A 15,670-nucleotide genomic window follows, 5' to 3' on the forward strand; every position below is an offset into this window, starting at 1 on the left:
TAATTATACCCGAGACAAAAGAGACAAAAACAACAGAAGGAGCTCAATCACATTTATGTTGTTGAGTGTAAAACAAGGATTGGACGCAAAAGTGTGACGCCCAGAGACCAGAAGACATAAAACAAAATAGTGTTCTTGCTTAATGTGACATGCAAACATCTGCAACAGGTAAGCAGGCATAAAAGAGCAGTCAGAAAACAAGGGAAAAGATTGTAATGGTGGTTTGGGTGGCACAGTAGGTAGGCTCAGGTGCTTCTATGGTTGTAGAGACATCAGAACTACTGCAAGTTGAATTGGGAAAGACGGGATGTGCAATAACAGGTGAGTTAGTGACTGTCAGGTAAAATAAACAGACTGCTCTCTATGTTTTTTTGATGTCTTATGTCTTTCAAAGAAAGAAGAGCTGCTGTAGTTGACTGGAGTCTGGCATAACGTGACCCAAAAAGTGAATTGACCCTTTTTGTTTGAATGCATCTGTTGAGAGTTGTTATATTGAAACTGAAGAGAGCATTCTGGGAAATGTAGCTTAATCGAATCGAATTAAAGTCTGAATTAGAAACAGAGACAAAGAGTATGTTTGTGTCTAAAATACGAGAACAGACAAAACTGACTTCAGATTCCAATGTCAAGCTCATCTCCGCCAAGTGCTGCCTTGCGATAAATGATTCAGCTGTTCAGCGGCGAGGAGTTGTGAAGTATTTCCACATTAGGAGCTAATCCTTTTGAAGATGAAATACCTCTGAATGTATCTCTCGGTTGGCTACTGTACAATGCCAACAAGGATCAAACAGACTGCCTTGTTCTTCAGTAATAACTCATTGAGGGGATATGCCAGAATATGTATGATCACATTAATTGCCTGGCTGCTTAAGTAAAAGCATTTCCCTCTATTATCTCGACATGCCAGAACACTGAGCAGTCAACAAATCTAATAGTGGTTCCCCTCCGCCTGACCAGAGAGACCTCTCTATCACTGCTGAGCAGCCACAGGGTACCGCCGGCATAATAGCAATCTCATTCCTTGCCACCCTGGGCTCAGCTGGCACCCAGACAGGCTTTCCATCATCGCTAGCACGCAGCACAAAATGATATTCAAATGGGGTGGGCAATTAAGATGGATCAGAGTGTATACAAATACTACTGATCTGGAGTGTGACTGCATTAGGAAGAGGTTCCTCAAGAGAGAGTTGACATTGTTTTACAATGCCAGTAAAATGATGTAAATCTGTAAGATGCTGCCAGGTATTGTCAGTGTGGTACTACTGACTGGTATGTTTTGCAGCTACAGACTGCATTTCTGAAAGTCAAGACTTTGCTTCCAAAGTAGCCAGCTGTCTGACATATAACACGACTGAGAAAGTCTTCAAAGCCTTGACAAATGTCAATGAAATGCAGAAGACTGGACACGTTTTAATAGATTAGTAGTTGGCAGAATGAGTGGGAAAGATCAGAATTAAAGATTAAAAATGAAAGAATCAGTTAACTCGAATAACAAAGTCCTCTTGTACCTAGCCATGAATACAGTTCTAGATATTTGTCTTCAGTAAATCTACGGCTCTGGATAAACCACAAAACAAGCTGCCAGCAGTTTATGCAGGATCTATTTCTATGGTAGAAAAGCATAGCTGAAATGGAAATGCTGAAACTTAGAATATTGTCCTCTACAAGGCTTTTACATTTCAAGAAATATCTCAAAATAAAACCAGCACGTGTCCTGACAGCAGGCAGCAGCATTCACAGCAGACATTTTGACTTGTCACAGCAGGAAAACACTGGTGTAATTGAGAACATTAAAATGTGGTGAGTGAGGTGGTCTGGTCCACGCTGGCTCTCTGTCCCGGCTTACTGGGGAAGTTGATGGAGCTGAATCATCGTTAACGAGATTAGTTTCCCATGACAAGTTAAAACGTTTGCAGTGAAAAAGCTCTGCATGCAATCTCCTGGATTTAACGTTATGTCAAACCAGCTCTGTAATCATACAGCCATCTTTAGTTTTCCATTGATGTGGAAGTAGTACAAGGCACGCTCGATTCAAAGACTTCTTTACTTCTTCACTGGAGCTCAGTCACCGTTAATGGAATTGGTTTTTAAAATGTCTACTGTGAACTATTGCCATTATGCCTTTGCCATTCCCCTCCTATCCAGCAGTTGTCACTAGTCTGTTCCCACCTCTAATCAGTATCTATAAACCAACCTGCTGCTCCTGATGCCCGCATTAGGTCCCCTGGTATATAAACCTGAACTTTAGCATCAGTATTCTGCCAGCTCAAGGTTTCTAGTTTTCTGTCTGGTTATGTCTGATTTGTTTCTTGATTGCCTTCGAGGACTCTTTACTTCCTGTTCCATGCTCATTTCAACTTATTTGTTTCCTGTCCTGTGTGCCTGTTGTCAAACCTCTCTTTATTTAACACCTAATTAACTCTGCTTTTACTCTGGCTGTGAGCCACGACCTCAGTTGCTACATCAGGGGTGAGCAGGAATTGTTATTATATAGAGGTTGCAGGAGAGTGAAAGGGAGGTCAGTGACATCTACAAACAAAATATTCATCATAGATTATATGTGATACATTTGGTTCTATAGTTAGTCATTTATTTACCACAATAATTCCAAATAGTTATTCTACAATGAAATGAGTTATACTTATTAAATATACTATTAAATGTTGCATTATGAGTATTATTAGAATTTCAGAGTGAATATACCAGATTAGCACAATGCAAATAGACATGTCCAGCACAGTGGTGGTGGTGGTAGATATGTAAGTATAATCGGGAAAGACAGACAAATGTCACCATTGATGCTGCTTGCTGATGGAATCAGTTTTTTCTCTTGTAGTTGGTTGAGCTCAATTTTAGAGGACTGCAACTAATTATTTTTTTCTCCATTAATTAAGTAACTATTTGATCATTATCACAATTACCCAGAGCTCGAAGTCACAATGCTTGTTTTTACCAATTAAGCCTAAAAATGATTAAAATAATAATAGCAATAAAAATATTACAAAGGAAAAGCAGCAAATGTTCACATTGTAGAGGCTGGAAAAATGAAATAGTTCAAGAATAATTAAAAGATGAGTTGTCAGCTATGTAATTGTAGTTGTTTTTGTTTATACTGTTGGGTAGTTACGTTTCTAATAAAACATCATATTTTATAAACCTTGTAGAGTAAAGAGCTGTTAGATACATGTAGCTGAGCAGAAATAGAAAGTGACATCAAATGAAAGACTCAAGTAAATTACAAGCAGCATACCTCAAATTTCTATTTACACTGAGTTGTACTGCAATTGACAGCGCATATTAATAGCATAACACCTGAGTCAAAGCCAGTTGACAGCTTAAGAAGAGATAATAAGGACTAAGTGATGAATATGAGTCACGCTGTGGACGGAGGCGTGGAGCCAACTGTGGCGTGCAGGCAGCAGCTCCTCCGCTCTGCTGCCAGCACTGGCTGCTCCGCGGGGAGGGGAGGACTCACAAAACTGCAGCTCATGACCGCCTTCACAGTGTCGCCTGTTTCTGTGGAGGTGTAGTAGTCATGACAGCCTCAAACACTGGCCAGCATCCCCTACCACCACCGCCACCATCACCGCCACCGCCGCCGCCTCCTCCTGCACGCTGGAGACGGTCTGTCCAGGCGCATTGCTGTGCGCATTCCCCTGTTTTCTCCGGCGTTGTTTTTGGACCTTAGTGTCCCGCAGTGACCATCGACTGACTGACTGCTGGACTGCAGCAACAAACTCGACACTCCCCCCTCCCAGCTTTGTGCTCGGTGTACCCAGAGAGCTCGGGCATGCCATCTGTCTCGACTGGAAACATTTTTGTCTGGGCCGAATTACGCTTCACTACTTGAGAGAATCAAAGTTGCTGCAATGGAGACTTCGGGGAGTGATGCAGCGGTCACATACTTGGGGAGAGCTGAGGAGAGAGACGGCTATTATGAACTGGAGCATCTGCCTCCACTGCTGGAGGATGAGGTGAGACACAGAGTTTATATGAAGAATTACTCCATATGAAATACAGTACACACAGCTTGTAGGTTAGATGTGTTCTTTCAGATTGAGTTCAAGTTTTTTTGAAATGACATGATTTGGAAATCATGACACTTATTCATATACAGTATTTATGTTAAGGTTTGTTGTCCCCCCCTCCAAAGGGTCTCAGCATAGATCTGGAAGTCTCTGAGATGATTACTGGGGTAGAAAATCAGAACAATGTACTGCTCCATATATTATTTGGACTGAATCTTTGCTTCTTTTTTTAAAAGCTGGGTCATTTGACCCTTTTTCAGCCTTGAGCAGCTATTTAAATCAAACAACCTGAGAAGTTTATTGGGTAAAACACTCTTTGGTGGAAGAGCTAACAGCTCATAGACATTTGAAATATGACAAGGGTCCAAAACCAGACATCTCTTTTATTTTGCAAGGTGTCACAAGAAAAAAAAAAATCTGTCAAATAAATATAGCGTAGTGAAAAGTCCCACTTTTAGTTTCTGAAATGTGATGTAGTAGAAGTATGCAGTAGAATAAACTGGATATACTCAGGTGGAATATGAGAACCTCAAAATTGTACTTGAGTTAATGTACTTAGTTACATTCTACCACCAGCTATAACTGTACGGATGGATGCAAACCTTTGTAGGTAAATATTTTTGAATTGCAATTTAGCCACTTAGTTATTTGAAAGATTAAGAACTTGCATTCATTGTCTGTAAATATATTTTAAAAATACTTCAATTAAACATAAATACATTGACAGGTGGCACTTTTCTTTGGCTCTTCCTCTCATTCCCAGCGAGCAGAGACAGGAGGCACACCACCAGCCTCATCAGCTCGGAGGCAAACTTATGTAGGACAGCATATTTAACTTGGGGAAAGAGACTTCTAGCTTTCCTCTGCACTGTTCTCAGGGGAAACTGTCTATTTATGGGGTCGGTGCTACTGCTGCTTCTGCTGCTTGAAGTGGCACTTTTCTGCCCTGTAATTGTGCTCTTCCCCACCATCAGATCACATCGATATGCTTTGTTCTTAATCTGCTGCAGCTCTCATGCGCCTACAATAATTATAAAACAAAAGAGATGCAGCCAGTTGGAGATAATGCAGTGAATGTTGAAAGAGATTACAGGCAACAAAATGAGTAAAAAATAAGTTCCCATTGAGAGATACTCTGATGCGGTATAAATTATGTCACGGAAAGATTTTTTTAAAAGTTGAAGTTAATAGAAGTTCTAGACAGTACTCTGACAGTTGCTGCTTTGTGACACCCTCCCTCCCACTCTTCCACCCCTTCTATCTGAGTTAAGTGCAGCTTTTGTGTTCTGTTGCAAAGCGAACAGAAGATCCTGTAATAATCAGACTGCAGCATTATGCTGGACACTGCACGGAATCTCTGAGATCACTGCGTCTGCCAGGATAAATGGGGCCAGTTAGTAATGTAGCATGTCCATGTGGGGGTGTAAAGTAGTCACTACATCCATGGCATGAAAAGGTTGTGTGTGCAGGATTTCATGTACTTGGTGTACCAGATGCCCTTGTTACTGAAGAATATTGAGTATTTTCTGCTGTTAATGTCATTATCAGAACATATGATGCCTCTTATGGAAGAAGGTATTCACAGTTTCTGTACATGAAGAGGACAGTACCCTTATATAATAACCCTGCTGTCAATATTTAAGCTGTCATCTTACAGCGGAGGGAACATTTCCACCAAGCCAAGATCTCTACAAGTGACACTGCTGTCAGGCTACAAGTATTTCTCAAGCCAGCTGATTTCCAAAGCAGACCATAGACTTTTAAATATGTATCACAGCATCCTGGTAGCCCATTGTTCCCTATATAGACCAGTCTGTGAAGATTAGAAACTGAAATGAGATCATCATTAGACTGATCAACATGTCCTTTTTTTGTTTAGTAAAATAGTCAACATGTGTGATATTGGAGTAATGTTCAGACAAACAGCTGCTGTTGGAATGTGGTGTACTGGGTATTCCAGTACAGATTATCACTTATCACTTATCACTCCAGTACAGATGATAAAACAATATAAGATGAATGAAATGTGTTTACTTGTAGAGTTAACCTGACAGTTCATTCAGAGGTAGGTGTGTCTTTTTAATATCTTTAATGTTTTTTTAATCTTAGGGATCTCATACTCTTCCACAAAATCCCTTCATTTTTAGATTTTATCATATAAGTACAGCCTGCAGGATAAGATGACTTTTTGAGCATTAAGAAGAAAAAAAAAACAAAGCCTGAAATGTGTTTTTGCCTACTGTCTAGTTTTTATTGCTTTCATTGTTGTCTTATGTAGTTTTTTCCTGCGTGGGTGCATGTTTTTTACTTTCTGGTATTTGCATTGTCAGCACCTTCTAACTGTGGTGTTGATAGGCATTTTATAAATAAAGTTTAGTTACTTAGTTTTGAGTTTGTTTCCCTTCTCTTTAATCTAAATGATTTCATTTAAGAGTAAGACTTATATAATTATAGATAATATTTAGTGAGCCGTTCAGATTTACTTCTGAACTAAAACACTTCCCCTTCTTCAAGTAATCTTTACAAATGTTTTATGACATCCTAGCACCTTTTAATTCACTGTTTTAGCAAAGAAGACAAATCCCATTTGGTTACATTATCTGTATCTTACCATATCTCCCTATCTGTAACTGTATTTAAGCTGCCATGCCACTGCTGGTGCTACAGTATTGCAATTGCAGGATCACTGCTTCAAGTACTCATCTACACCCCAGCATCCACCTGTGGGATCTAGTTTCTCCAGGGTTTAGCTGGAGCTTTATTATCACTCAGCAGTGTCCCTCTGTGTCGCAGAAAGTGATGAGGTCAGCGCTTTAACACCGAACTTTAACTTTGCACACTCTGTATTTACATTTTAATAAATCAGTTCCACATGATTTAACTCTGAGAGCAGGGACTGTTTTGGAAACTCTTCTCTGACGGTGCGTTTAGGTGTGGAAGGAAACGCGAATGCTGTAGTCTCTGTTGTCTGTCGTTATGATATGCTCTGCAAATATTCAAGTCAATTTTATTCAGCCTGACCAAGGGCTTCAACCTCCATCCTTAGACCCTCGATTTGGATAAGGAAGAACTCCCCAAAAACAACCTTTAGGTGGGGAACAAAATGGAATAAACTTCAGGAAGAGCAACAGAGGAGGGATCCTATGGATAGATTCAGTCCTCAGAGAGTCCACTCTACATTGAAAACCCTTCCTAAAGTAGCTGGATCATTAGATTAAGCTTACATGGCAGACCAGACTTTGAAGCTTCTCTGTCTGGTGGTAAGGTGCAGCTCTAATTAGCTGGGGTGGCTGTTGCATTCTGCTCCCCCCCTGTTGTGTTGAAACAACAGAAAATGGTCTGACCTAGCTAAATAGCTACAAGCTGATTGAAAATTTGACAAAAGGCTGAATTTTGCTTAAGGCAGGTAATTAGTAAAGAGCAAAGAGAGTTCCTCATTAACATTTGCCCTCACTCAAGTGCTATATTAAACCAGAGCACTGATGCAGATCGGGCCTGCCCTTTAAAATTTATAAGGGTTTAAGAGATTCAAACAACCCAAAACTAACATTGTGTCTGTGTGTGTGTGTCTGTGTGTGTGTCTACAGGAGAATGTGTCTCTGGCGGACATCCTTTCCCTGCGGGACAGCTGTTTGTCCGAGGAGGAGGTGTGGGCAGTGTGTGCAGAGTGTGCTCTGGCGCTGCAGAGCATCAGACCCTCCCATCTCTTCCACACTCTGTGTATAACACCAGACACACTGGCCTTCAACGCCCATGGGAATGTTTGCTTCATGGAGCAGCTCAGTGGTGAGTCTACGGAACGGACACGCTGCCATTTTATACCCCGCTACCTCTGCTTTATTTCAGCTTTTTGCGCATGATGTTTGACTTCAAATCCGTCATGAAACATTGAACCGTTTATTATTAATCTATGTTTTGTGACAACTTTTCCCGTGTCTGAAACCAGAGGACGTGACAGATTAAATCAGAGCTGCACTGCAGAGTTTAAACTGTGAGGCTGTCCCTAAACTGCAGCTTAAGCTCAACAGGGAGAGAAGGCACCCTTTTCAGTGATTTGTTGCACCGATCTGTATCGGTTTCAATTTGCAAATTCCTGCTTGAGAATACTCCATCAGTGTCTCAGAGGATCTGTCAGGCTGTGCCAAGGTCTGCAGGTCTGCTCTGATTTGCACAGATGACATCTTTCTCCTTCACAGTGCTGGAAGGCCCCTGTGACATCAAATAGAAAAAAAAAACATCCTATCAGGAATTATCATCCCTCACCTCTTCTCTCCTGTCTTGTCTCTCCTTTTGTTGTTCTGGTCTCTCTGGTGTTTTCAGTTTTTCTCTTTCATTTCGTTCCTACAGCTTATCACTTATACCAGCACCTTGTGTGTATGTGCACACACACACACTGTAGCACACACTTATTCCGTGTCCTGATGCCAAGCGTTAGAAATTGATAAGCATTGATTAGATCAACAGTGTTAGAGTCGCCAGGGGGAGCGTTGTTGTGGTAACAGCATGGTCAGCCTATCAGCAGTCGACCTGCGCTCTCTCTCTCTCTCTCTCTCTCTCTCTCTCCCTCTCCCTCTCTCACACTCACACTCACACACACACTCACACACACACACATAGATATACACATTACTCAGTCAGCATGTAGCTTTTGCATCCATTTATCTCCACGCAAATCTTCAGTCAGTAATAGAGACACTTTGAGGAGATGTTTTGATTACTCTGTTGGATAAAATCCTTCGCAGCCTCATTTGTTGTCATGCTTTATTGGATTGTGTTCAGTCCTTCGGCTATGATTCATGCTGTGCATAGAGAAAGAACCCACAGTGCCCACGTTACCCATCTTTTGTTAGTTGTTCACGCCGAACACGGAGCACCTATATCATTAATCACAGCTCCCTCTGCTTTATTTGCTGCACAGTTTCCTGTTGATTCCATTTAATTGAAGTCTTTGTGCGATAGTGATGAAATATCAAGCTGACGCACACTTGGACCAGCCAATCCCCTGCTTACATACACACAGGCTCTCCCTAAAAGGCTTTATAATAGAGTGACCTTGAGGGCTGTGGCGATGAATCTCAGTGAGAATAGCGGTTGCCACAACGACTCATGAATCGGGTTCATTTCAGCTAATTAATTACTGCAGTAATAACAGGAAGGTATGTGACTGTGGGTGATCATCACCAACATTCCCAGCCAGAGCAGCAGAATGTCCTCTAATGGTTTTCATACAATGGTGACTAAGAAGAATGTTTCCCCCCCAAGAGGTTTAGCAATGCAAGCTGTTCCATTTCTGATAAAAACAGGCCTGGCTGGGCTCCGTGGGAAATCTGATCAGCCCATTTGGAAAGTGTGTTGAATCAGTAATATTGCTCGGCTCATACTACCTGTTGTGCTAAAATGCTGTAGGCATACATGACTCACCAAGCTCTCACCATCACCCTGGAGGCATCTGCGTCACTGACAACGGCTGTTTTTTTTTCTGTATCCATCGCCTATTTCACGGCGTTACTGAGCTTCCTGACTACAAAGGGTTTAAATGTCTTGTCCTCCTTTCTACTCCTGTCTGTCCCTTTCTCCTTGTTTGTTTGAACTAGCAACCTCTTTAAGACACACGGAAAAAAAAAAAAAAAAAAAAAAAAAAAAGTGGAAGACGTGTTGCGTGAAAAGTAACAAGGATGGAAAGGGAAGTCAGAGTAAAAGTAAGGGAACGATGGAGGGGAAAAGAATTGAAGAGGGGAAAGAAAAGCAATGAGAGGAGAGGAAGGAAAGGAAAAGTGGAAGGAGATGAGTTAAGGAAAGGAAAGAATTAATATAGAGGAGGAAGAAGATGAGGAAAAAGAGGATGTCAGCAGGCTAGGAGAAAGGAAAAGAAGGGAAAGGAAAGAGAAGAGAGAAGAAATAGGAGAGATGAAAAATATTAGGTAAGGAAAAGAAAAGCAAAAAAAGTAAAGAAAATGAGGTGGGGGGATTAGATGAAAATGAAGGAATGGAAAGGAAAGGAGTAGGATAGGTGAGTAAAGGTGGGAAACAGGTGGAGGAAAGGTGGAAAGAAAGAGAAGATGAGAGAAGAGAAGAATGGGAAAAAGAAGGAAGGTAATATAAGAGGCAAGGAAAGGAAAAGAAAAGAAAGAAAAGAAAAGGAATAAAAGGAAGGAAAAGATGAAAGTAAAAGGTTTACGAGAGGAGGGGAATCAGAAGGAAATCTAAAAGGGAATGAGAGGGGAGGAGTACTAGAGCTCGGCCTTACTACACCTGGGAGGGGACATCATAACTCTAGTAGACAAACCCAGATCTGTCATGACCCACTTTACTTTCTTCCCTGTTCCTCTACCTTCTCTCACTCCCTCCTCTAACTCTGGGTACAACCTCCCTCTCTCCCTCTCTCTCTTTCTCCCTACCTCTCTCTCTCTCTCTGTCTCCACGTGTCTCTCTGCCTCTCTTATCGCACGTTCGTGTTGATGTTTTCATGTATCCTTGTGTCCTGTCTGCAGCCAGTCTGAGCAGTGGCCTATTTCAGGAGGAAGATGCAGCACTGCTCCTTAGCGGCCGCTTCATCTTCTGATCTGCAGATAGCTCCTGTCTTGTTTGTCACGGATTATCTCTGACACATGAATTATGCAAATGAGGGGGAAAACAGCTACGCCAGCTCACTGGACTGAGGTTTAGCATGCGAGATACAAATTCTTCTGATTTGCATCTCATTACGGGGGATGCTTAGCAAGTCGGTTATGGTACAGGACTGACATGGCTATACATCAGAGTGCTGACATCAGAAAACAAATGAGCACTTTGTTCCCTTTGATGACATTATGTACTGCTGTATATATCACATATGCTTAATTGTGCAGCTAATTGGTATATTTTGCTCCTGCAGATGATCCAGAAGGCTCCTTTGTGCCTCCCGAGTTCGACAACACAGGCAGCACGTTTGAGGTGAGAAATGCCGAATCCTCTTATAGATTTGAATCTGGTCACAGTTTCACACAGTCACCCTTGGGATTTTCTCAGTACATTATTCAGTCACGGGCACCTTGGTGATGTTTACTGAGGCAGGGGAGAGTGTGACTCGTTCTCTTTCCTCACCAAAATTCCCCACACAGGTCGGCAATCAATCAGCTACAAGCTCAGCTCTGCCACCTCGATCCGACCACGTGAAATTGAAAGGAGGCAGTACTCTAATAGCAAGGTTGTGCAGCTTGGATCTTATTTTTGTAATTCTGAGTGTCTCTCCGGTCAATGCCGTCAAAATAACACTGTACCCACCAAGTTAATAGCTAACATTTTGCAATGTGACAACCTTATAACTCATTGACTATCATCTAAGGGCGATTTAGCCTCCGGGAGGGGAGCAATGGCTAGTGTTTCTGTGCTCCTGGTGTACCCAGGAGATATCTGGGCCAGGAATTCCTCTGTGGTCCAATTAACAAACTTGATACATGAGAATGACAAGAAAGAAAATAATTTCTAACAAATTTCTGCAGTAGTCCAGGTTCGGATCACTGTAAATAAAGACATAAAGTCCCCCTCAAAAAAAAAGAAAACCTAAATCATTGTCAGACCATAGCCGATGGATTCCTTGATTGCACTTTGGCCAATGCATTGCACCAAACACCTCTTAAATGTCAATACTACTCTGACTACAAACGGAAACCAGGATGCGTCATTGTCAAAATGCATTCATATCTGTTTATAGAGATTAGTGATGAGACAGTCACAGAGGTTGCAAATGAACTCACAGGTTAGCCAAACCGATGTGAAGAAGAAAACAAAGTAAAGTTACAGTTAAAGTTAATGCTCTTTATATGTCCATGTAAGAGGAAGGGTTCTCAAAAATGACAGAGGCTTCCAGTGTCAAGCTCTCAGTTTTACTTGAAAACCCTCATCATGAGCATTTTCGTGTTACAGGCCTGTTTGGCCTTTTCAAGTATGAGTTATATCTGCTGCTAGTAAAAGCTTCTTTAAGGCCTTGCTAAGACTGCCTGCCCAAATCTGCTTTTTTACATGCAGATTTTAGAAAGTCTGGGTCAGCAGTCTAATCGGATCCAAGCCACATTTGGTGGTAGTTTTAAATTATTTTCCAACCAGATTTCTACAGCTCTGGCTGCTCATATCGGATTTCAAAGTGTCTTTTGACACTGGGCTAGGCTTCTGTACACAAAGCTGCTTTAACGTAGGAGAGCTGTGTCCCCAGCGTACATGGTTTCTGCCACCGCTATCATTGCCATAGCAACCCATGCAGATTCTCCAGCTTTGTTACAAACATGAAGTCTGATTCAACAGGAAGTTCCATGAGTTTGGTGTATGGATTCATGACATGATGTTATATACAGTATTCACACAGCACTGTTGCGTCCTCTTGATTGTTCATGCACTCTAAAACTTTTACATCCTCCACCTAAAGTAAGGTGGAGGATCTTTAGAAGTAAGACGTCATGAAATCGACCTCTGGTTAAATTCATCTTTTCGAAGTTTTCATCAGAAACAGTCTGTCTCTTTTTACTCCAATACATTTATTTATAGGCTAAGTAACTAATTACTTTGCCGATTGAGATTAGTGATGCAAACATAATCAACAGACAAATTATGATTTATTCATAGATATTAAGCTACCCAGTGGTATACCAAGTAATAAAGATTAGCCCAGCTTTCTCCAGCTGCAGCATTAAAGAGAGGCAGTATTTATTGTCCCAGGAGGGAAATTTGTTTTCGCACTCTGCAGATGTTCATGTCTCACAAGAAAAACACACAAATACACAAAACAAACACAGCAGACATATGGCCATGCTCATTCTAATAATATTGTGTATGTGTACTGAAACAAGTCATTCTCCATTCTAAGTGCCTTGAAATATATTTTGATGCTCGTACTATCTTCCACGCCTAAATTTGGATCAGGTATATTTATCCTCAAGTTCATCAGGACTAGTACTGAACGTCCTTTTGGAGCTCGCTCTCGCTCCTTCTCGTGCACACTCTCTCTCCCTCACTAATATATTTTTGCACATCAGGCTTGTAGTTTTTTTTTTTGGTCCATTTCAAGACCTACCGACCTCTGGTGCGCAAACAGTTTTATTGTGAGTATTTCGGGTACACTCACATTCAGTTTCAGCTGTAGTAGTTGAGATAATTTAGTCAAACTGATTGTTTATAACCTGTGTGATCACCTGACTTCATATGTTTGTGCCCATTACCCCCATCTTATCTAACCTGAGCAGTGTTAGGCCATGATGGCCGCAGCTACAAAAATAATAATAAAGTTGTAATAAACCAAAATGTTATCCTTTAATTGTCACTGATTTGAATCTTATCACCAACAGGTAAGATCTTGGGTAAGGCACATAAACTCTTTTAGTGGAGCTGTGTACCCCAAGACAAGGCAGGATGTCTTCCACGGCACCGAAACCTTCTCCTGCATCAGACTAAGGTTGAATAGGTGCTGTAGAACCCCGCATAGTTGGTCCGCACAGGCCTTCAGGACTCTGGGGCTGATACCATCCGGGCCTGCAGCTTTGTTCTGGCGTAGTTTCTCCAGTTGTCTTTTCACCTGGCTGCTGGAAACAGTCAGCCGGGTGGGGTAGGTGACAAGGGGCTCAAAGATCATGGATTTGTCGGAAGATGTTGAAGATGGGGAAATGTTGAGGTTCATTGTGGGGGTCGGGAGATGTGCAGGGTTGTCTGTCTGGGTCACAGAGGTGTGGGGGAGAACAAGGTGTGGGAGAGAAGAGGGTGTGGGGTCTGTGTGGCTAAGGGAGGGGTGAACTGAGGCCCCTGTAGTTCCACTAAATCTCTTGAAAAACACATTCATTTCATTGGCTCTGTCCAGGCTTTCATCAGGCTGACTCCCCCTTGCCTTAAATCCAGTGATGGTCCTCATTCCTGACCACACATCCCTCACGTTGTTTTCCTGGAACTTTCGCTCCAGCTTCCCCCAATATGCCTCAGCTTGCGTTTCAGCTCCCTCTGCACGCTCCTCAGTAGCTCCCGGTCCCTGTCCCTGAGGGCTCTCTTCTTCCTGTTCAGCAGCTCCTTCAGGTCGCTGGTGATCCAGGGCTTGTTGTTTGGAAAGCATCACAAAGGCTGTCAACACAGAAGTTGATGTATTCTGTGATGCAGTCAGTCATGGCATTGATGTCCTCACCATGGGGCTCACACAGTACATCCCTACATCTGTGGCCTCAAAACAACCTTGCAGGGACTCATCAGCTTCCTGTGACCACCTCCTAACTGCTTATGAACAATGGGTGTGTATCTGGAGGTGAGAAGTACCAGATTGTGATCAGATCTGCCAAGGGGTGGAAGGACAGTGGAGTTGTATGCTTCCTTAACATTAGCATACATTAAGTCCAAGGTTTTATTGTTATATAATTGCTTTGATAAATATTACAATCCTTTATTTTTGCTCTTTCATGTATTTGAATGGCTCACTATAACCTTTATATTCCTCTTTAGACTTTCTCATACATCTTTTGCTATGCTATTGTGCTAAAAGGACAGTCTGAAATAAGTCTTTTTGCTGTGAAATACAATAAAGCCTCTGATGTGACTGGTTTTAAAAGCCCTTGGGATCCTCTGTGGAAATACAGAATCAAAATGTGTAGCTCACACACACTGCCTCTCAGCACTGTCACTGTTACACCATAGCATGAATAAATTTACAGTCGACTTATGTAAGTGAGTTTCAAAATAAACCGTGAATTCTAATTTCGCTGCGTGTCAGAATACACAAAATGTCTGACAAACAAGCAACCTCCTCTTCTTCACTTCTCTCATGTTTTTCTCAAGTGTGTTTTTTCCAGAGGGAGATCTTACGCACGGCCAAAGTAATAGCTTAAGCAAAACAGGAGTTAAGGCCTCCAGCTGAGTGTTTACTCTTCTATTTTGGTGACCCACACTGGGATCCGCCTTGCACATGTGTTTACCACATAAGTATGGGTACAGTCCACTTCAATTGTTGGAAGTAATCGTTACGCCTGAGATGTGAACTCAAATGCGCCTGGTTCAAATCCTCGGCTGCCTTAGAGCTGACTATAATACCCACTGTCAGTGCGCCAAAGCAAAACAAAAGCTCTGTCATAAGTATGTACAATACATGACAATTACTGCCTAAAATGGTAAGAGGATCCTGTGTTTTTTTTAAGCCTTTTCTAGTCATTCACAGATTCAGATCTGCTTACGTACTATAAATTCAGCAGCTGAAGCAGCTGCTTTCTTTATGCTCATAGTATTTTTTTCCTCCTTTATCCCTGCCTACAGGGCCATGTTTACTCTCTGGGCTCTACACTTTCTGCCGCACTAAACTTTGTCATCGAGCCAGAGCTGGAGGCAGAGTTGGGAGAAGAAATCCAGAGGCTCTTGGAGCAGATGCAGGAGGAAAAGCCCGAGGACAGACCGCTCCTGCAGGTATAAAAACCCTGCTGACTGTTCTTTACTGCTACAGTGATTTATAGAAAGCCACATGGTCTTAACACCGTGAGGCAGGTGTGGAATAATTAGAGATCTCACTTGAGCAATTGTGTTGTCACGGTGTTGAGATGAAAAGAGTAAATTGTCTGAAATAGAATCATTTAATGAAGTGTTAAATTAGGTATAATTCCAATGCAAACGTAGTCTTAATGCTGATTTGTTTTTTAACATTTAGTGAT

The 15,670-nt window shown here is 41.8% G+C and overlaps 1 protein-coding gene across 3 annotated transcripts in view; it reads left to right on the top strand.

Moving 5' to 3' along the window:
• The first annotated feature begins 3,318 nt into the window (after nt 1–3,318).
• Nucleotides 3,319–15,670, top strand: part of kndc1 (kinase non-catalytic C-lobe domain containing 1) — a 40,336-nt gene continuing 27,984 nt past the window's right edge. The window contains exons 1-4 of one of the 3 annotated variants that reach the window (XR_003462331.1): nt 3,319–3,974; nt 7,616–7,814; nt 10,903–10,961; nt 15,282–15,428. Coding sequence is in view for 2 of the 3 variants with exons in the window: in XM_027278401.1 (XP_027134202.1) it covers nt 3,870–3,974; nt 7,616–7,814; nt 10,903–10,961; nt 15,282–15,428 (510 nt within the window). In the remaining variant the exon portion in view is untranslated. The remainder of the gene's footprint in view (nt 3,975–7,615; nt 7,815–10,902; nt 10,962–15,281; nt 15,429–15,670) is intronic. The other 2 variants (XM_027278401.1, XM_027278402.1) reach the window with 2 other exon arrangements.

The sequence above is a fragment of the Larimichthys crocea genome, chromosome III (genome assembly GCF_000972845.2).
Source record: "Larimichthys crocea isolate SSNF chromosome III, L_crocea_2.0, whole genome shotgun sequence".
Classification (NCBI taxonomy): domain Eukaryota; kingdom Metazoa; phylum Chordata; class Actinopteri; family Sciaenidae; genus Larimichthys; species Larimichthys crocea.